General features: G+C 38.4%; 2 protein-coding genes across 4 annotated transcripts in view; one reads left to right on the forward strand and one right to left on the reverse strand.

The window, feature by feature from the left end:
• Window positions 1-8,092, forward strand: part of LOC109989020 (hippocalcin-like protein 1) — a 45,511-nt gene extending 37,419 nt beyond the window's left edge. For both annotated transcript variants that reach the window (XM_065948016.1, XM_020640619.3), the window contains 2 exons: window positions 1,966-2,071; window positions 4,461-8,092. In XM_065948016.1, the coding sequence (XP_065804088.1) occupies window positions 1,966-2,071; window positions 4,461-4,558 (204 nt within the window). In that variant the 3' untranslated portion in view covers window positions 4,559-8,092. The remainder of the gene's footprint in view (window positions 1-1,965; window positions 2,072-4,460) is intronic.
• Window positions 8,093-8,400: 308 nt separating this feature from the next.
• Window positions 8,401-19,524, reverse strand: LOC109989019 (transmembrane protein 54-like). Of its 2 annotated transcripts, XM_020640617.3 has the most exons (6): window positions 19,370-19,524; window positions 17,270-17,466; window positions 16,189-16,248; window positions 13,236-13,427; window positions 10,685-10,831; window positions 8,401-9,769 (listed from the first exon to the last, which is right to left on the reverse strand). In XM_020640617.3, exons 1-6 carry the CDS (start codon window positions 19,380-19,382, stop codon window positions 9,398-9,400), a joined length of 981 nt encoding a protein of 326 aa, XP_020496273.2. In that variant the 5' UTR covers window positions 19,383-19,524; the 3' UTR covers window positions 8,401-9,397. The 2 variants fall into 2 exon arrangements, with proteins under 2 accessions (XP_020496273.2, XP_029134436.2); XM_029278603.2 differs by lacking the exon at window positions 16,189-16,248.
• Window positions 19,525-21,196: the final 1,672 nt, after the last annotated feature.

A 21,196-nucleotide genomic window follows, 5' to 3' on the forward strand; every position in this document is an offset into this window, starting at 1 on the left:
CATTGCTTCCCAGGTAGGCTCACTTCATTACACCATTTGGAGTTATTTGTAACTTCTACATTTTAATTGTATTCCATTCTCCACCTTATTTGAGGCGGCTGAGGCTCAGTTGGTAGAGTCAGCTGTTTCTATTGGGTAAGGAGTAAATATCAAACAACAGGATCCCGTATCTGAGAAGCACATACGGAACATTAAACATACCTGAGGTAACACTCGACCCGTAAAAGAAACCCTTACTTAACAAACTTTAAGTTTAAGTAGAGTTGATCAACTGAAATGCCTAAAAAACTAATGTAGACTCACCAGGTTCAAAGGTTTAAGGGCCAAACAGTCATGTATTTTATTGCCAGGAATATACTTAGAGAGGGCTTATAAGCCACTGGTTCACTTTGAATATGCTAATAAGTCTCTCTATGTGCAAGGATGCATAAGCTCTGCAATTCGATGATAAGCAGGCATACTAAATGTGCTGATGGTAATATTGGTACAGTTTTCATGAAGACTGTAAAGACAGCACTACATTTGGACTGTAAGTAATCCTGTCATTCCTTAAGAGAAGAAGTAAGAGACGCTCATATGTGGAGATATGAGGATGTGGCTATAAGTTCTTTGTGTATATGCTACTGGGTTCTCAAGGATTAGTGAGTTAAATTTAACCAGACCATATCCCTGAGTGTGCAGAATACTGAGATTATACTCAAGCTCATTCAGGTTACACATGAGAGAGGAGGGGCCAATTATAACGTTGTATAGAAATAGCGAGTAAAAGGGAGACTGTCACGATACAAAAGGTCAGCTTTGTTTACATCATCATGCAACAAACCAATCTGCACCCTACTACTTCTATGCATTAGATATATTCACAGAAATACCGAAAAATCCCTCCTTGTACATTTTTATAAAATGTTATGACTTTATCTCGCCATGATAGACAGTGGTATGATATATATGAAGAGGGAAATGTGTTATGGACTTAAATAATAATTGTTTTTTAAAACATCTTTTTGAACTGGCATATTCAGTCTGATCATTCTCCATCCGGTCTCATGAATCCTCCATGATTTCCTACATCTTGAAAATGTGTCATTTTAATGTTAATTTTACTTTGTTGTTTTTATCCCTGCTTTGTAAGGTGACCTTGAGTGCTTTGAAAGAATGTATTATTATTATTATTATTAACTGGCAACATGAAAAAAAGGAATATCTCCATTGTACAATTAATCTTTTAAATAAGATATAAAATACTATTCAAGGAAAAAGCTTTTATTTAAAAATGTTCCAATAGGAGGATACAGTATGCCAAACAGGGCCTGGACTGGTGCAACCATGACTGGTTTATAGTAAATGGAAATTCAGCCAACTGTAAAGACAACATTATTGTTCCTAAAGTGTAGTTCACAGTTTACTCGAAAAATCACAGATGCCCCTCCTCTCCCACTAATGCTCTCCATACATGAGCAGATCAACACACAGGTGTTATTAATGGATTTTTGCTTCCAATGATAAAAGATGTTTTGTAGAAATAAGCTGACTGTCAATACTTGAAGCTTCTTTATGTTCACTCCTGTAGGTGAATAAAGCACATAAGAAGTAAGACTTATCAAATCAATACAGTAAAGTCTCTGTGTGAGGCTCCCTGACAACATGTGGTCTGTATTACAGTGGTATGATGCTTTTCTACAATTCAGTCATACAGTCCTGTTAATTATTTTGCAAAGGCTGCCCAGTGGGAGGCTTTTAGCATCGAGACTAACACAAGTGAATCATGTGGACTTAAGAAAGTGTGTTTGTCACCATCTTGAAAGCCATAGTGACTGTATTTTCAACTCTGTTGTGTTTTAGTCCTTTCATCTGAGTCTCCAAAATGGGTCCCTGCTGGCTTCAATTCACTTCAACTCTTTTCTCCCTCCTCCCCCATCCATCCCATTCCCTGTCTCTCTTCTCTTTCTCCTCTCTGTTTATCAGGCCATCTACAAGATGGTGTCATCTGTGATGAAGATGCCAGAGGATGAATCCACGCCGGAGAAGAGGACAGATAAAATCTTCAGACAAATGGACCTCAATAATGATGGTGAGTGGAGGAAATAGCAACATGAAGGAGGGTACAGATGTAGAGAGGGAGAGGAGAGGAGAGGAGAGGAGAGGAGAGGAATTGAGGATGATAATGAGATTTTATTGAAGAATCTCTGAAATGTTCTCATTTGACTGGAAACGAGGGATAGTTGAGAGAATTTTGGAACACATTTTTTGATGTGCTGTGCCAAACATTTGGCCTATCCCTTGTGGGATTACAATGCATTCTCCAAGCACACTTCTAAATTGTTAAACCTTCCATGAAGACCAGATTTTTTTTTTATTGTCTGTCAGTCCTTCTCTCAGCAATCAAACATTCAATATGTAAAGAGTTCACTTTAACTCAGTCTGTGTGAATCCGTACTAAACAAATCAATCAAAAAAAGTACACTTTTCAACAAGAACTGGTCAAATACAAGATAATAACTGAAATACCTTAATTTACAGAGATGTAATATAATAAAAAGATCTCTGCCTCTGAGATTATTTTTATAAAACAAATTGTCATAACTCTCAGGTCTGAAGGAACTATCACAAGATTCATAATTCCAAGTGACCTACATCCATTTCTGGGAGTTGTTAGTGCGCTAACTATTCTGCCAATGACCGTAGACAATGAGTGAAATATATATGAGGTACCTAAAGTTTGATGGTTTGGTCATTGTGAATGACTGCAGTCTAATGTTCATACCACTCTCTATAATGTTGCTTTGATAAAGCTGTGGCTGGCCCACCAAAAAAAAAGAAAGAAAAAAACAGAGGAACTTGGATTACAACTGTCAAAGAGGGACTGCCACTTTTTGCCCTGGTCAGGGCCCTTTAACTCCCATTTATTTTTAGATAGTAAACAATGTAACTATTATCATGTAAATAACTTTTATTTTAGCATGCTGTTAAAGATGCCACAAATTGTCAAAAACAACCCTGCAAGCAATTTCCCGCTGAGAAAACTTTTAAAATGGGCCAAAAAGAGAATGTTTTGTAAACTTTTTTTTGAAAAACTTAATTTCTCTAACATCTTTTGGACCCGATTTCTCCGGTAAATATTTCTCAATCAAAAGATTTGTCACATATTAACAGCAATTTACATGTGCTATCTCGTATATTTCAGCTAAAATGGTTTCATAGCAGAGCAGTGCATCACAGTCACTAACAACCTATTTTATACTCTGAGATGGATTAGATCCTACAACCTCTTTCACACAAGGCCACCGCTGACACCCATCAACCACCGATATGTCTCTGAAAGTTATGGCTCTTTGAGCCTGTCAGGAATAAATCAAATATGTGAGCACTACTCGGAGCTAAATAGCCAAAGTACCTGCACATGTGTCTTTGAAACCTCTTATTAACATCACACAGCTCACAAAGCACCATGGTTATCATTTTAATTTAAAATGTGTTGATTTCACCCACAGCTACAAAATGAGTTTTTTTAAATGAACAAATAATCAAATTTATAAACACTTAGTGTTTTCTGACACCTTCATGTTGCAGCAGAAATCTGGTCCCAACACGAACGTTGAATCTACTTCTTCAAATAGTTGTTGACTTTTCAACCAGTGTTGAGGGTTTTTCAATGATAACCAAAGGCTCTCACTGGGATCTTCTTCAGATAGACTGTTTTGATTATTATGTCCCATGACCTTCTTGCTCACTGCACAAATCATTTTTTAATAAAAAATAAAATGGGTTTGGAATGACATCTTTGTATGGACTGGATTTAACCCACCGATGCTAAAAGGCTGTTTGAGAAATGAATTCCCCTCTTCCTTACAACTCTAACATAAACAAAGTGTCAAAATGAAAAGAGAGAACTTTGTTTTGAGACACTTTGTCGTATAGACATATTTCAGCCAGTTGAAATTAGGTCTTTCATGTTGAAATCATGGCTAGTGCTTATGGGAAATTTCTAGTTGCTGGGAGTTGCATTTCCCTTCCCTATGCAGTAAGCTTGCATGGCCACTTTCTCCACTGAACACTGGTTCGATCCCCAGCTCCTGCAGCAACATGTCCGATGTGTCCTTGGGTAAGACACTTAACCCCAAATTGCTTCGTCGGCGGTGTATGTGTATGTATGGGATTAGTTACTTTTGAAGGTCACTTTACGTTGCAATTCTACCATCAGTGTGTGAATGTGGTATGAATGTGTAGGTGTCACATGCGGTGTTAAAGTGCTTTGAGTAGTCAGGAGACCAGAAAAGTGCTAGACAACGCTGAAGTCCATTTACCATTACCAATTTATTTATGACTCTGCATTGTTGAATTTATGTAATCCAACATTAAATTAGCAAATGCTATAGATCTCTCTTCCAGGGTCATACTATAATAATGTTAATAATGTTTTTTTTTTAAATTATTATTCTTTTTCTCTGTCGTCCATACAGGTAAACTGTCCCTGGAGGAATTCATCAAAGGTGCCAAAAGCGACCCTTCCATCGTCCGGCTACTTCAGTGCGACCCAAGCTCAGCTTCCCAGTTCTGAACGCCCCTCCACATCCCAACCCTGTGACAACCCTTTCCTCCTCACCCTCTCTGTTGCTATTGAAACGGTCACTCAAATCAATGCATGCTGCTTCTCGTCTCTCATATCAACTGTTCTGTTGTTATTTTATGAAATAACGAATGACGAAATATTAAGGAGGCTGAGAATTAGTCATCACTATCATTTTACTTTTTATCTTTATATGTGGGAAGGATTGAAGGGACATGCATAGGTCAAAAGATCTGTCGATAGTGGAGTCTACTTATGTTCCTGAATATCTCTCACTTCCTCTAGAACATTGGATTCCCAGGGAATGTTTTCTTTCTTTGCAGGGTGGGGATTGCTCCGTTTGCCCTCCAACACATGTATATCATGTATATACTGTACGTCTATGTATATCATAAGATGAAGTACATGTTTCTTCATGTATGGTGCACTCTCTTTGGCATTGAAAGGCAGTATTATGTAGCGTAGCTTCCAGGTCTGATCTAAACAGAAGAGCGGGGCAGAGATGGGTGGGGGAGGGATATTATTGGGATTTTACTGCTATATGATCTTTCGCTGAGAAAAAGAAGGCCTAAGATCCCATTTGTTTTTTATTGATATACTGGCATCTTTTGTTGATTTTTGAATTAGAAATGTTGCTTCATGTTGTACATATTTTTTTTCCTCCGTCATGCCGTTTTATTTATTAATTTGTTTTCTTATTATTGTCCTCTTACTTTTACATGTTGTAAAGCAAAATTACCATGTTCCAGTTTACAGTTACACAGAGTAAGAAAATTGTCATGAGAATATTGTCTTGGGGATTTGTGGCTTATTGTGGAATGAAGGGAAACCGTAATGCGTATGATGAAGGACACCCGAAGAACATATCGTTTGAGCAGCTATGTGTTTATTAAGTATGGTTGTGCATTTGGTAAGGACGAGTGTATGTGCATGTTCATATGCACTGTTTGCTTGAAGCTAACTTTTACAGTATTATTATGTCGTGTTGTTTCTTAATTTGTAATTCTTTGACATTGAGCAGTAAACTTAGGATAGTCGTTAGCCGTCACTATACTGCATGATCCTATGAACCAAAATATGACAACACCCACAAAAAACAGAAAACATACAGCAGTATCTTTTTTGTAGTTTTGCAGCCTCCTCAAGACTGTACCAAAAAGAAATCAATTATTTGTCTTGCCCCCCCCCCCCTTTACACACACACACACACGCACACACATATAAACACCATAACCGTTTTCCTCTGACTGACAGAGAACTTTGTAAGGGCTCGTTCATCACTCTCTAGCTCAGTGATTCTCAAAGTGGCGCCCCAGGACCCCCCAGGGGTCCGCGAACCATAGCTTGGGGGTCCGCGGAATAATTTACAAACAATTGTAAATGACCATTCGTTCATTCATAGCATTGAAAAAGCATATCTACAAACTGGGACCTCTTGCACCAATAAAATCAGCTATTTTGTCCAATACTCCCGCCCACTTTAGTTTTGTGCCATTAGATCGATTCTGATATGATCGTGACATGTCTGTCACAATAAAACTCAAAACAACAAACACATCGGAGCCAACATTTTCTCAAAGTTTATCAAATGAATTACTTGGAAAGTATAAATGTAGCCTAATTCTATCGTTGCAAAGTACTATATAGTACATTATTACATAGTATTAATAGCTTATCAACGATACAATAATGAGGGGGGGGTCCTTGGAAAAATGTCTCTCTTGAAAGTGGTCCTAAAAAAGTTTGAGAACCCCTGCTCTCGCTGAATGCTTTTATAACCTCCCGGATAAGTCTGCAGAGCAGTTAGATGAAGGGACATGTTTCAGGTGATCAGAGCAGGTTCAGATGTTTTAACAAGAGTTTCAGGATATCCAAACATGAAGTGTGCAGTGACCAAGATCATTGGCAGTAATTTCACAAGCATTCAAAAGACATCCACAACACTTCTGATCCTTTTAGAGCACAAAGAAAGTGAAACTATTTAAGACACCGCATCAAAGTTTCTCCGTTTTTTTCAGGAAATGCCAGACTTCAGACCACTTCACAGAACATTAACCCCATCTGACATACTGTGCATGCATGCATAAACATACACACTATCATATATTAACAATTTAAGGCCTCTATTGTCAGATCACTCTTGCAGTCTTGTGTTTAGGAGGTTACACAAATTCTGATTGTGAGGACTCAAACATATGTCATGTTACATTTTTGCCTTTGCTGGATAGAACAGCAGGAGAGAGACAGGAAATGTGGGACAGAGATAGCGGGGATGTCGTGCACCAAATGAGCGCAGGTCAGGAGTCGAACCAGAGGACCAGTGTGTCGAAGGCCTTTGCCTCTGTATATGTAGTGTCTCTTACACTGACTGAGCAAAACCAGCACCACAGATTATTTTTCAAACTGAGATTTTAACCCATAAGTACCAAATAACTGGACAAGTTATAATGTTGCACTGCAATGTTAAAAACGCCCAATGTTGTATTTCAATTAACTTTCACTGAAACACATTATTGGATAATGACCCAATAATATAGAATCATAATAATAACATATTAATCCAGCTGTCAGGGTTCTTTAATTCATCGAATACATTTGGATTCATACTTAGTTAAATCGAGATATTTTTCAGAATTATTTTGATACTAAATGGTCTGAAGAGTTTTTCAGCCACTGATATTTGGCAAACCAATCATTTTAATTTGATAACTTCAATGGCCTTATAGTCTACCTCTTCTCGGTGAAAAGGATTCAGTATTTATTCCATATGTATTATTATGTAAGAAAAACACTTTTGAAATGTTGCACTCAAGTGCTCAATCTAAGTCCAGGCTAAGGCAGTGAATGTGTTAGCAGCTCCATACAGCAGGTGTAGACAGGTACAACTTCTTACACAGAGGAAGGTGAGGGATTAAAACCCTGCACATGCACATCACACTTTGCTCATTTCCCATTCCGCCCCACAGGACAAAAAAACACTTTTTTCTATCTAGTCAGGGAATTACTTCTGTCTTACCACCTGCCAAACATCTTGCTTTGCTCAAACTGGACAATATTAGCCGAATAGATGTGGGGCCGAGAACTTCACTCCCACACAATTGTGTTAAATTGTGGCAAAGTGAACTCTCTCAAATGAGGGCCTGGTAGTTTTGATGGTGTGGCTGCAACCATTTGACATTAGGACTGACCTGGGATTAACTTGTACCAAACCTTTGCACAGGAGCTTCCTAACCAGCCACACCTCTGCTTTGGAAATCCTTTAGTGTCACTGCCTTCTGCTGGTAGGATAAGGAACAACAACTGCTTTACCCTTATCTGAAACTGCTTTCTATTTTCACTGCCTCTTATGAACTGGTACCTTGTGTTGCAGAATTACACCCTCTTTTTTTTTTTTTTTTAATTTCTTTCCTCCTAACCTCCCTTTCCTTCCTTCCTATATTTCTGTTGCATGAAAACCTCACATGAGGATGTCATGATTGTTCTGTTGGACCTGAAAGCAAAATACACCTATGTGTTTCAAAGCTGCTTGTGTGCACCGTTTCCTCATTTCTGGTTGTTTTGGGAGCGACTTGTCTACCATGGGCAAGGCGCTTGTATGGTCTGCAAGCGGAGCACAAGTCAAAGTGCTGCATTCTGTCAAGGTGCACTGTGGGTCCTCAGTGACACACATCTGGTACGACGTGGGTGGATGTGTTTGCGCTAAGCTGTCGGGATGTCATCATGTGTATCTAAGTGTAACCAGTAAGACCTGTCTGACCACTGTTGACATGACATGTATTGAAAACAAATAATCTGGTTAAAAGGTTCAGGTGAAACACAAAAGTTGCATCATCGTTAATTAAAAACTTTATTTAAGAAATAAATACAAAAGCTTGCAGTACTGGTTTCTGAGGAAACCTTCTTTTGATCTGGCTGCAGAAAGAAAGCAACCACACAAATATAATGTAAACTATCAATTTATATTCGAGGAGCTTTATTTATTCCCTTATTTTCACATTTGTGTCATAAATAAACATTGAAAGTAAAGGTTCAACATGACAAAGTATCTTGCCTTCTTGCCAAGAGTTAGAAGTGACAATTATGTCTTATCTTTAAACATGGAGCCCGGCCTGTTTCAGTCTGCACCTAGAAGCAAAAACAACACACAAAGAAAACATACAAAACCAGAAATGTTATAATGATGAGTTTCGGTTAAATGCGAACCTACATGCTGAAACCCTTCTTTCAGACTCCCTGGAGTGAGACATCATACACACAAATCCGCCATTCACACATTTCTACGTGTGTATTAAATTAACAGTGTAGGAAGGATAATGTAACCTTCACAAAAGAGTGAAGGGTGAAAATGATCTTAAGTCACTCGCTGCTCAAGCACATCCCAGCTTTGTAGTTAGCACACAAACTTCAGAATGGTCCCATCGAACTGTTGGCAAACATGTAGAAATAAAATGCTAAATTTTATTACTATTAGTTGTACTCTGAATTATCTAAACCCTTGTGCAAACAAGGAGTTGCATCATGTCCTCACTTTGGAGGATTTGCCTCATCCGTCTTATCATGATAGGAATAACATGACCCTCCAAAGTAATAAAATAGAACAGACCTACTCACATAACTGGGATCCTGCACTCTCTTCAAATACACTTAACCTCCAAAAATGTATACATCAAGTATTCATTCACTACACTGCTAAAAAAAAAAAAAAACATCTCCAGTTCTGAGTTCATCCTTTTTTCAGTAAGGGTTGAGGCATGATGTTCAAATCCAATAGTTGTAACTACACCCACAGTAGCGACTGGTCTTCAAGAAGCTCTAGAATGTCAGATATGGCTAAATCCAAAAGCTTGACCTTTCTAGGGAACCCCTGTCCAGCAGTTGGTGTTGCTCTGCTGCCCTGTGCCTCCTGTCTGAGGGGGGAAGACTCTGATGCAGACGGGGAGGATGCTGCGGAGGCTGAGGAGGTCTCTGCTTCTGCCTTGGAGGAGCCGTAATCCTCCTCGGAGGTTCACGATAGCTTCTTGGAGTTTCAGTGTAGCTTCTTGGAGTTTCAGTGTAGCGTGCTGGAGTTTCAGTGTAGCGTGCTGGAGTTTCAGTGTAGCTTCTTGGAGGTTCAGGGTAGCTTATTGGAGTTTCAGTGTAGCTTCTTGGAGGTTCAGAATAGACAGAGAGGGGTGCTTCCTCCATCGGCCTCACTACATTGATCTGCAAAAACACGTTTTCCTGTTATCAGCTCTCTCTCAATGTCCAATTCACAAAGCATATAGTGCAGGCACAAACACATCCAAAAAGTTGTCCTGCTATACGTGCAGTTTTCTCTTGATTAGCATCTGAATGTGGACAGAAGCTATCTGCACCTCTGCTCTGCGCAGGGCTGCGCTCTCAAGATCATGGAGCCCAATTCTGTCCACATAAAGATGATGACCAAGAATGGGAGGAGACACATTTTTCATGTTCATTATGAGAGGACCTACTAGGAAAAAAAAAAAAGATACGAGACATTTTTTTTTAAAGAAAATGCGCCTCCCTGAATGGATCAAGCAAAGGCAACTCAAAGAAAAACAAAGAGACTCTCTAAATTTGGAAGAAGGGCCGGGCCGCAGACAGCCCAGACTGATTTAACTCCTGATAAGAATAATTATGTCAAGGTAATATTTACAGACTTAATAGAAGTCTGTAAAGAATAAAGATGATATATTTTTAGGCCATGCAGCTCCTGATCACTAGAAAGTTGCGCGTGACATTCCTTATAAATACTGCGGCCTAGTCACCACAGACTCTCAGCAAACGGTATTTCTTTGTCTTAACTGTGTGTAGCTATTAGTGCTGGCGTTTGTGAATATGGGTGCTAGATGTAATGAGGCCAATCTGCATAGAAAGGGGCCATTTCTCCCAAAATGACTGCATTATGGCTTCTTTAAATAAGTCGAAACAGCACTGGAGCACAGACACACTGTTTGGATTGCAACCCAATTAGGGGAGCATTTAACCCTTCTGCATGTGTTCTGTGACTTTAACAGTGTCTTTTTGACTCATCTGCACAGGTTTATGCAGCACAGAAGTCATGCAATTCTTCTGTAAATCAGGCAGCACAGTGAATTTTTTTATTTGAAGTCTTACCGCTGTGCCATAGTCCCTAGTTTTTTTTCTCTTAAGACAGCAAGGCAGATTAAGAAATGAAATGCAGGCAGCGAAGGTCCGGGAAGAAAACACCGTCTGGATGACACAAGTCACGATCAGAGGCACCCAAAGGATCAAAGTGGTACTCTGGGGAGAAATGGAAGACTGGTGTTAGAGGCTGTCACCACTTGGATCTGAAAAGAACACAATTTGAGGATAATGCAGCTATACGTAAACAGGACCACAGTTTGGGTAATGATGCAATGCAGAACCTGTGTGGAGTGCTGCGAAACAAAGCTGTGGGTTTGGGGATTTCAGTCAGCACAGGAGAGTCAGCATTGTGAATAAAACATGCAGGGCAGACTGTATCAAAGGAAGGATGCACAGAGGGACTTCAAAGAAAACCAGCTGCTTTTTGTTAGGCACACTATAAAGAGAATAAAAGTTTGTAGTTTAAGGTTTGGAGCTTTCTTTGGAATCCGTGATGAAATCTGCAACAAGGACAAAAAAAATGATATACCTTGCACAGGTATCATTATTGCCTTTGGCAACTACGAATTTCTGAGCAAGAAGTCCACGTCATTCTTTCAAGGGATGCAATTCACCCTCTGGCAGCCATATTGGAGGTCCCTTGCTAATAGGCAACTCTCAGTGAACAGCATGGTCTGCTGTCTCAGTGGACCAGAACACAGTTATATAACTGTACTGATTCTGAGCTAAACTAAGTTTCTTATTAAAGCACCTGTGAAGAACTTTGTGATTGTGTCTCTTTTGGCGACCCCTGTGGACAAAGAGTGGAAATGTATCTCTTGGCCGATATTGTCCTGCACATTTGTAAGTAGTGTTGTTTTTTTTTTTTGACAAGAAATCTCATCCCTCTTTTTTTTCCCCAAGTCTGGTGGGTAACTCAATGAATCCATGGTATGGAAAAACTTTAGAAAAGGCTGTTTCAGCAGCGTGCTGTGTCTCACACCTACCCAACACGACAGGCATGACAGGTATGACAGGTATATCAAATATATCTAAATTGAAATAAAACATTCTCTCTCTGATAGACATTTTAACTTTTGTAGGTTATTTAGAGGCATTAGTAATTAAATTCTGCTATTTTGATAACTGGATAAAAACTCCTCACAGGAGTGTTAAGGACTTCTATTTATTTGAGTTTGTTAGCATAACCTTTTAAGATTAACCTTAAAACATACAATTACATGGCTGTAACCTCAATATAGGTGCACAATAAAGAGGATCAAGGATTAAAACTCAACAGGTCAATGTTTCAGTTTGATGTTTTGGATGTTTTTGAATAGAGAACATTCAGCATATATCATAAAATAAAGATAAATCTATATAGAGAAATAATTTGACTTTACATACATTATTTTGAAAGGCTTAAATACACACTTCCTGTTGTAATAAAAGTGCTCAATTTGAATGAGCTGCCTAAATCCCTTTTTCCCATCTTACGAATGTTTCTCACCAGCACTAAGTCACATGATATTTAATGTAAGTGAGGTGAATTGCAGCACACAACAGGTGCAGATTGTGATTAAGTCACATTTAAGCCATGCATGATATAGTAACAACGTATGTAGTTATGGAAACTGAACAAGTCGTTGACATTCCTAGAATGTAGTAATGAACTCCTTGTACATTATGTAAGGGCAAGAAAAAGGACAGCACTCCAAAATTGCCAAACGGACGCTTCGAGCAGACACTCTTCTTTAGTGTATAACCGGCAAAAATTGCAATTTTGGAGTGCTGTCCTTCTTGTTTGAACTTTTTTCGGGGTTTCAGCAGCCAGTTGTTTTACGTTGAAAGGGAGTTGAGGGTGTTTTCTCTAACATTACATTTTGTAAGGGGCAATGATAGTTAAAAACAGGTAGCAAAAACATAATAACTAAATAGAATAAACACTTTTTATCCTGATGGTCTGGTTTGCTTTTAGAGGTCAAGAGAACACATTTCATTTCTGTCCGTTTCATAACTACTTTAAACTCCAAAAATAAAAAAAATGTCCTTTTTCCTAGTGAGTACATGTCTGTGCGCCTGACATTGATCTTTATCTCTAAATCTACTCTGTATGCATCTACAGCTTTGACGTCATGTGTGAGTATATTTTAAGAAAAAAAATGAACTTTACTGACAGACTTTAGAGTCTAGCTTTGCGAAAATGCCAAAGTCGCGCTACTTTGTGCCTGCAGCTGTGAGGCTGAGCAGGTCTGACAGTCCATCTGTAACACACTAGAACAGGAAAGAGCGTGAAGAAGATGGACAGGGTCAGGTCAGCACTTCTGCCACCAACCGACCGGCTGCAGAGCGTGGCTGAGTGACAGAAAAGACCACCACCTAGCGTCACATTTCCCTCACACCTTGTGTCCAGACATACTTTAACACAAAGTGGAGAGAGCAACTATGATGTGGAGACACAACGCCCCCCGACCCCCTCCCCCTCCCCTCCCAGTGATAATAGTCTACTGTAAAAAGAGCCAGCTGCTGCAGAAAAGATCAAGCCTTGATCTGTGTCTGTCTCTCACACCGAAACACTCACATAGAGGCGTGTGGGGTCAAAAGGACACTCGTTGGTGATGCTCGAGTAGCCAATGGCATCAGGGAAGCGGCAGTGAGACAGGAGGCTTCGTCCACCGTGAATGATGGCTGTCACCACAGAAATCGTGAGTCCAATGGACGAAGCTGCCGCCATGAGAGCTGCAGTCAGACTGACTGTAAAAAGTGACCACGTCTGTTGAAGGAACAAAAAGGGAAAGAAGAGCAAAACAATCAGATTTTAAAAATAGTGATGACTGCATCAATTCTCCTGGTGTTGAAACTGTAGCATCTGCATCGGTGAATAGAGGCGTGACAGCAACAAATACGTTTAGCAGTACAAAAAAGGCATTAACATGAGAAGTAGTGGAAAAAAAGATGTTAAACAGGAAATATGCAAAATATAAATCAATATAAATGATAAAAGTGATCAGTATATTAAAAAGTATTTCTTTGACATGGTATTGATTTTCATTATTTCACTGCTTTTAAATCCAGATATGAGGGACCCTGAATCCTTCACAGCATCGTACTTCATCACAGTCAAATAGATTCTTAAAGGGGCAGTACACAGGTAATCAATCTGTTAACTTATCAGGAGAAACACTCAGTCTAGCAAAACAGTATTATAATTTCCTCTGCGCCAGGGGAAAAAATGATCCTGATGTTGTCACATTTTTAGTAAAAAGTCAGATTTGAACTAAAGATCACTACGTAGGCACACTTCCAGGTTACAGTTTGTTTAAAGGATCAGGTTGACAATATTATACATCTTGTCCTATTGTCATCAACTCAAATGAAAAGACTATGTCCACAAATAAAATGGCCCTGAGAGCTAAAATGATGAGTTCATTAGATGAACAAAAGAAAAATAAAGAAATGTCAGTTTTGCAGTTTATTGAAGTGCAGAAAATCATCTGATTGGACAAAAGGAACATTTGGAAGATGCCATGTTTCGCGACTTTAAATCTATTGTAAAGATCGTTTACAACTGTTGTTTTTTTTTCATAAATAAAAGGCCTCAATTAATCTGAAATAATAATCTGTTAATTAACAGATCATGAAAATACTCTCTGAATGCAGCCCTATTGATCTATTAGTAACTGTAGTCTGTGTCTGGAGCCTGATGTGTGTTATTGTTCTTGGTCTCAGCTCATGTTGTTGGGTTCTTGTGTTCCTGGGTTCTTATGATGGTTCTTATGATGGTTGGGTTATATATGTCTGGTTGTGTATCGTGCACTTTGGGTTCTTTTCTGTTGAATTGTTTTTAATTATTTTTGGTATTTTGCATCTGTTATATTCTTACTGTTGTTAATGTTTTTCTGTGTTTAGTTTGCTTTGTTCTTGCTGTTTGTCAAAGCACTTTGTAAACCTGTGTTTTTAAAAGGTGCTATATAAATAAAGTTATTATTATTATTATTATTATTGCTCTGCTGTAAAGCTCTATTGTTGTCCAAAAACAATTAAAGCACATCAGTCAACTACACTATTGTACTTGCTGACATGTTCCTTCACTAATACACGCTGCAGTTTTCAGTTTTTACTCAATCCTATATACACCATCCTACTGCTGTAACCATTCACTGCAGCATTAAATGTACATTAACCTACTGCTGAAAATAGTCCCCAACGAACAGATTTTTGCCTCCTGTAAAACCATCAAGAATTTAAAAAAAATATGAAACCATAGCTTTTTTTTTACATCTTGCTCAAGGGGTGAATGTTGCTTTAAAGCTCAGTGTTTAGTTCAGTTAGTCACACACAAATGATGGAGAATGGTTTTTGCATTTGTTATTGATAAGGACATTCCTGGTGCGTTTTCATACTTTTTGGGAGGTGTTTAGCTTCAATTCTGTTAAATATTTTCAAAATAAAATGTATTTTAATAAAAACAAAATGAGATGATTTTCATAATACATACCCCAAAGATAGCACAGAAACAGCATATCAAATGTTGACACTTAAAAATGTCTTTGTTTTTGGATTAATAAATGCACATTTTGAATTTCACAATAGCAGAAGTCTAGTGTTGACAAAAGAATGAAAAAGTTGTGAAATGCTAAAAGAAAACACTTGTGACATCTCACTATTTTTACGATTAGCTGCCGACAGGGGAGTGACATGATGCGGTATATAAACTGCATCCCAGTGAGGCTGAGTCTTTATGAAGTAAAGATGGGGAGGGGTTCGCCCTTCTGTAAAAGACTGCACTGGGAAATAGTTAACAACTCAAGACAAAAATGTCTCAACATAAATGATTAATTCACTTGTTTTTCCAATCTAAGCAGGAAAAACAAACAAACATGTCTGTATATGAGTTTAAAGAAGGCTAGGCTGGTACATACATTCTCTATTTGTCAATAAAATAAGAAGCTGTGTTAAAATGATTGTTGGGATTATATATTATTTATCCTATTTGATGTCTGCAGGACTGAAAAGCTAAACATATGGATGAAAAATAAAGAAAAAGCTTCCTGTCGCAGCTGCTCTCACTAACAAAGGAGGATGGGAGTGGTATAGCCCAGAGACTTTGCCTGGGCTTACTCATGCTGTTCACTCATGTTCTCGTCAGTCTAGTCTGAGCGGCCCGACAGCTGACTGAGTAAACAGGGAGTGGAAGTCGTGCTGCACGACTGGAGAGAGAGAGAGATATAAAACAAAAAAATGAAACTAAGCTAAATCTTGAGGGCTGCATTCAGACACCTGGGGAAACATGCACAAGCTTAAAGAAGTTTTTTAATGCCCTCCTGTGTGGGAAGACAGAAAGAAATACTGATAATGAAGAAAGAGCTGTGAAATATAAAAGAGAAAGAGTTTGTGAGTGAAGTTCAGGTAGATATATCAAAGAAGAAAATCCCCTATCGGTAGGGCCCTCTCTTGAATCTGTCAGTTTGGGTGTTTTTATTTCATGAGGACATTAAAAAAATCAATCATAGGAAAATATACATGATACTAACCAGGCCTCTACTCCTCTTGTTTTTAGACAGGACAATAGCCAAAATGCCAACAACAATTCCCTGTTGAGACAAAACAGATTATTCATATTGCTTATTTGCAACCAATATGTCAATGCTTCTATGCTAGATATCACATAAATACAGCATAAAAAAAACCCCTCCTCATCATTGTCATAATCATCATTTATGTGTTTAATTATAACCTCGGAGAACCCATTGAGTTGGAAGCATTTACAATGTTGCATAGGAGATGAGAACAAAGAAAGGTCAAAAGGTCATTTCTCTTAACATCACAGTTGTGCTGTCACTACAAGCATTTCAAGTATTTCCTTCAGTACAATGTCTGTATTCGAAGCTGTTTTAGCACATCTTAACAAAACGTGATCACAGAGTGGCTCTTAAACTTAACAGCGCTACAAGAAAAAACTAAATGTCTCAGGTTTTAGCTTAAGCTCAGAGAAGCTTTCTGCTGTCTGAAATTAAACTGCTAACTACTGTTTAGTCTCACACCTTGGACATGTATGAGAGCCCACAGGTGCTTCTGTGAGACTGTGACACAGTCACCAATTATCACGCATGAGGCCGATGATGTCATTGTAGAAAAGATAAATACTGAGTTCGCTTAATGGAAAGACATTCAGGTAATTCCAAATATGCTAATGCCACCAATGCCAATTATGCTATCCACCTCAATGTCAAGTCTGCATGGGTGGGGTGATGAGGCTTTACAATTGGAGAGTTCTTAACAGTGAACATTATATACAAAAAGAAAGGGTATAAATTGTTACTACTTGACCAAAGTATGGTGGTTCGTTCAAATAGTGAAGCTTGACAGTTTCTAGAGCCCTTTGAGAAAAATCTTTAAAGTCACATTTTGAAAAGGCATAGATGCATTTGCAGTTTGTACTTGTGGTCATAACCACTACACTGATGGAAAATAATTTTACCTGCCATCACAGAGAATTAGTTTGTTTGTAGTTTTCCCAATTTGTTGTCTATTATCAGCCTCTCTTATACTCCACTAAAAGCACTATTTGAAATTGCAGAAATGCTGTATGAATCAAGTATTGTATGCACTCACCACAAGCCCGGAGGTGAGAGCGATCACATTGGAGATCGCATACTCCATGGCTCGGGCCTGCTTATGGAGGGTGATGGGTCTGAGCACCACACCGTGCACCAGCGCTCCCAACAGGAAGTTAACATGACCAATGAGGACCATGCTTAGACCCATCTTCATCAAGGCGTTCGAATCCTCCAGGTTGGCACAGCACACTCCTGAGGAGGGGGAAATATAGAAAAACAACTTTATGCTCCAGGCAGAGAGTTTTAAAAATCCCCATCAGAAACAAGGTGTTGCAGTGATTTCACATAATGCTACATCATCAGTTTAGTCCATGTTGTATTGATAAAGAGAAACAGAGCAGGGATTTCTGGCACAACATCACCAACTACCAAAAGTTCTTGAAGAGGCCAAAAAGCTCAAGGGACACTTGTATAGTATGGAGATCATCTTTACTAACTATATTAGACCGATGCCTTTTGGCTGGTGGCCTTCATCCCGGTCATGAGCCCCAACATATTGATCAGAGATACCAGACGCAGGTCAAAACCACAGTGAGATGTCACTTTTATTAATCATTAGCTGCAAAACACATAACTACAGTGCAGGCTGATCAGGATGGAGCTGGCCCAAAGAGTTCACTGCTGAACCCAAAAAAAATATAAAACTACTTTTAAATCCATTTTTAAATAACATTAAGACCTGAGCAAAGAGGGCAAATATCTGAAATATCAACAACTGCTGTTAAAAAAACCAAAAACAAATATTGAACCAATACAATTAACATTTTTATTTAACCCCCAAAAATGCTGCTTTTTAATCAGTGAATGAAAATAGGACACTTTGTTATTCATGAAAAAGTGTGAATAAAAGGGAAAAAAAAGGCTTGGTTAAATATAGCACTTCTATGTTCATCACTAGGTTACTTAATATTTGACATATTCATTTCATTTATTATACAGGAAAGCTTAAAAGTAACATTAAGTTACAGTTTAACGGGCCTGACTCAGTTTAAAAACTGGTTTCCAGCAGGTTCCTGTATGAAACATAAACCACAGTCATGACACATCAAGACAAACACATTTACAGGACATTAGCATGGGCTAGGCAGATACAGACAAATAGAAACAAACAGTACAGATACTGCGAACAGTACGCGAACAATTGACGCAGGTGCAATTGGAGTGCAGGTGTAAGTGTGGAGAAGGTGTCGTTTGCATGTATTTTTGAAATATGAGGTAGATGGCAAAGTTCTAATGTGATGGGGAATGTCATTCCAAATTTTGGTGTATGTGTAAAAGAAGGACTTCCGACCTGTAGTTGTTTTTGTATGCAGGGACTGGGATGAGTGCCTGTGAGACTGACCTAGTGAGGCGCACTTGTCTCATATTATGTGTCGGTAGAAGTGCAGCAAGTGTTGGTGAAGTGCTGTTTTTGATCTGAAAATAGTATGTAAATGGCGTGGCTGTGTATGTCATTCTGGAAAGTCAAGGCGTGTGAATGCAGAGCAATGGTGTGACCACTTTGGGAGGTTACTGTGGACCTTAAGAGTCGTGCTATTGGTTCAGTAATCTCCTTAGTGGTAAGTGACCAGATTGGAAGACAGTAGGAAATTGATGAAAACACAATTGAATGTAGGTACGTTTCAGAAACAGAGAAGGAAATATATGGTCTGATCTTATTATACACATAAATATCCATATCCAACCAAGACACATATCCACATATCCAACCAAGACAATTTCACAGCTTTGGGAATTATTACTTACACATTCATCTTATTACTTAGAGGAGACGACCCACCTATAGAGGCGACTCATTTAATTTCACATTGCATTCACACTGTTCATCCTCAGAGATAATGAGAACAAAATGATGTGTGCTCAAAAGATGAGCATTTTTTATCACTATTTAGTTTTATTTCAAACACGAATCAATGTTGAATACCACTCATTATCACTTTAATACAGCTGTGTCTGTTAGGAAATCATGTGTATCTCTCCAGATAGTATCATCTACAAGGTGGAGTGTCTGACACACCCAGACTAACAATGCCAAAATTCTGAACAAACAAATGCCTGCAATACACGCACGTTGAAATAAACTTTATAGACATACCCTTATTGGCCATCTCTGTTTGGTCACCATCCGGTCAATTTGACAGCGAGACATAAGGTAACAACTGAGCAGCGTGTTATCTTTTTTTTTTTTCTCCCCCAAATAAGCACGCTGTGACCCAACACGGGCGAGTCGGTCACGCCTCTGCTCAAAGTTTCAAAGTAAAGTCCCCTAGTTTAGTTTATTGTCTGTGAAAGTTTATCAGTTTTGACAGACACATGATTTATGTAGCCTATATTTGGCTCATCAAAGGTGTGCCAGTTAATTGTAGGCTGCTTTCTCACAAACTATCCAAAGATTATATGAATTACCTGCAGTATTTTGAAGTTTTGACTTTGGCAATAAAAAGCAAAAAGTGCAATCGTGTAGGCGAGCCAAGCGAGTTAAGAATATTAGGCTTTTCAAGATGATACTCTTTTCAATAGGCTACTTCACATATTTTTTCTATCCTAAGTGTATCTTAAAACCATATTTACAGTCTATGCTTAAAACTAATAGTTATCATGCTTTTATTTTGAAACAGCTGCCCATTGACAGTTTAACGAACACACGGCGCGCAGGTGCACCTACAGCACCTCCCTGTTTTTCTTAAAACAAAGAAAACGTAGAGACCGGCCGTGCGGAGCCTACACGCCAGAAGGCTACACCAGAGTTCACTTCATGTATTCCTATGATTTGTTTTGTCACAAATGTGTTCTTGATGCTGTATGCTGCGTAGGAGAAGTTCATTTGACACAATTTGTTCCAAAACTGGCCTAATGCAATGAGAAATAAAAGGGAGTGTGTGTGTGTGTGTGTGTGTGTGTGTGTGTGTGTGTGTGTGTGTTGAGGCAACAAGTGGGAAAAAGACGTAGACAAACAGTCAAGAGTTCAGTTTCATCCATGGAAACGACTTGATGATCAAAAAATAAGTTTTGGCATGGGATGGTATAGGCCTATTAAAAACGGCATAAATGTTGGCTAAATAAGGGATCAGCTCAGAGCTTAAAACAAAACTAATGCAATTTACAATTATGAAAATAATGTAAAAGCGCTTTGAGTAGTCAGAAGACTAGAAAAGCGCTATACAAACTCAAGTCCACACCATTCCCTTTTTGTTGTAAAATCTCAGCTTAGAAACATTGTTTTGTCTGTTATAAAAGGTTTGTCAATTAAGTCAACGATAAAGAAATCCTTCATTCAATACAGAAGACTATGACTTAGTAATAAAACAATATCTTATTTTTGCTCAGAAGACAAAGACCCCCTCACACCCTTTCAGATGGGCCAATACACATGCAGTCAGAAAAAGGGAATATGAACTCTATTTTTTTTCCACACATTTCTATTACTGACTAAATTGCATTGAGGCTTGCATTATAGTCTAAAAGCAAAAATGACAACTAATGTCATATGACAAGCATTGTTTAGAAATATTTGAAGTCATGTGAAATGCCTTTAGTGCCACCAGGTGGAGAAATGATGCCATTAAAGTAGGAGAAAGCAGCAACCATTTGAATCTGCATTTGCCTGCATACCAAGATGTGTCAGATTTATGCCTGTGCTGAAAACAGATTTTGTCAGAGCAGTTGTATGGGAAAACACAAACTAAATGATGATGACAAATAATTTGTTTATTAGTTAATTTTTTTTAATTAAAATTCAGTGCACAGGGATGAAAAAAGGAACACGTTGAAAAGCAAATTCCACACATTTTTCTCCCACACTTTTAACTCAGGATATACAATTCTGTTTTACCTATCTTCTGTGGCCATTCAGATAAAAACATATTTTGATGTAACAACTCATCAAAACTGTATGTTGCATAATTTATTTCACAAATTATCA

The sequence above is a fragment of the Labrus bergylta genome, chromosome 19 (assembly GCF_963930695.1).
Source record: "Labrus bergylta chromosome 19, fLabBer1.1, whole genome shotgun sequence".
NCBI classification, from domain to species: Eukaryota; Metazoa; Chordata; class Actinopteri; order Labriformes; family Labridae; genus Labrus; species Labrus bergylta.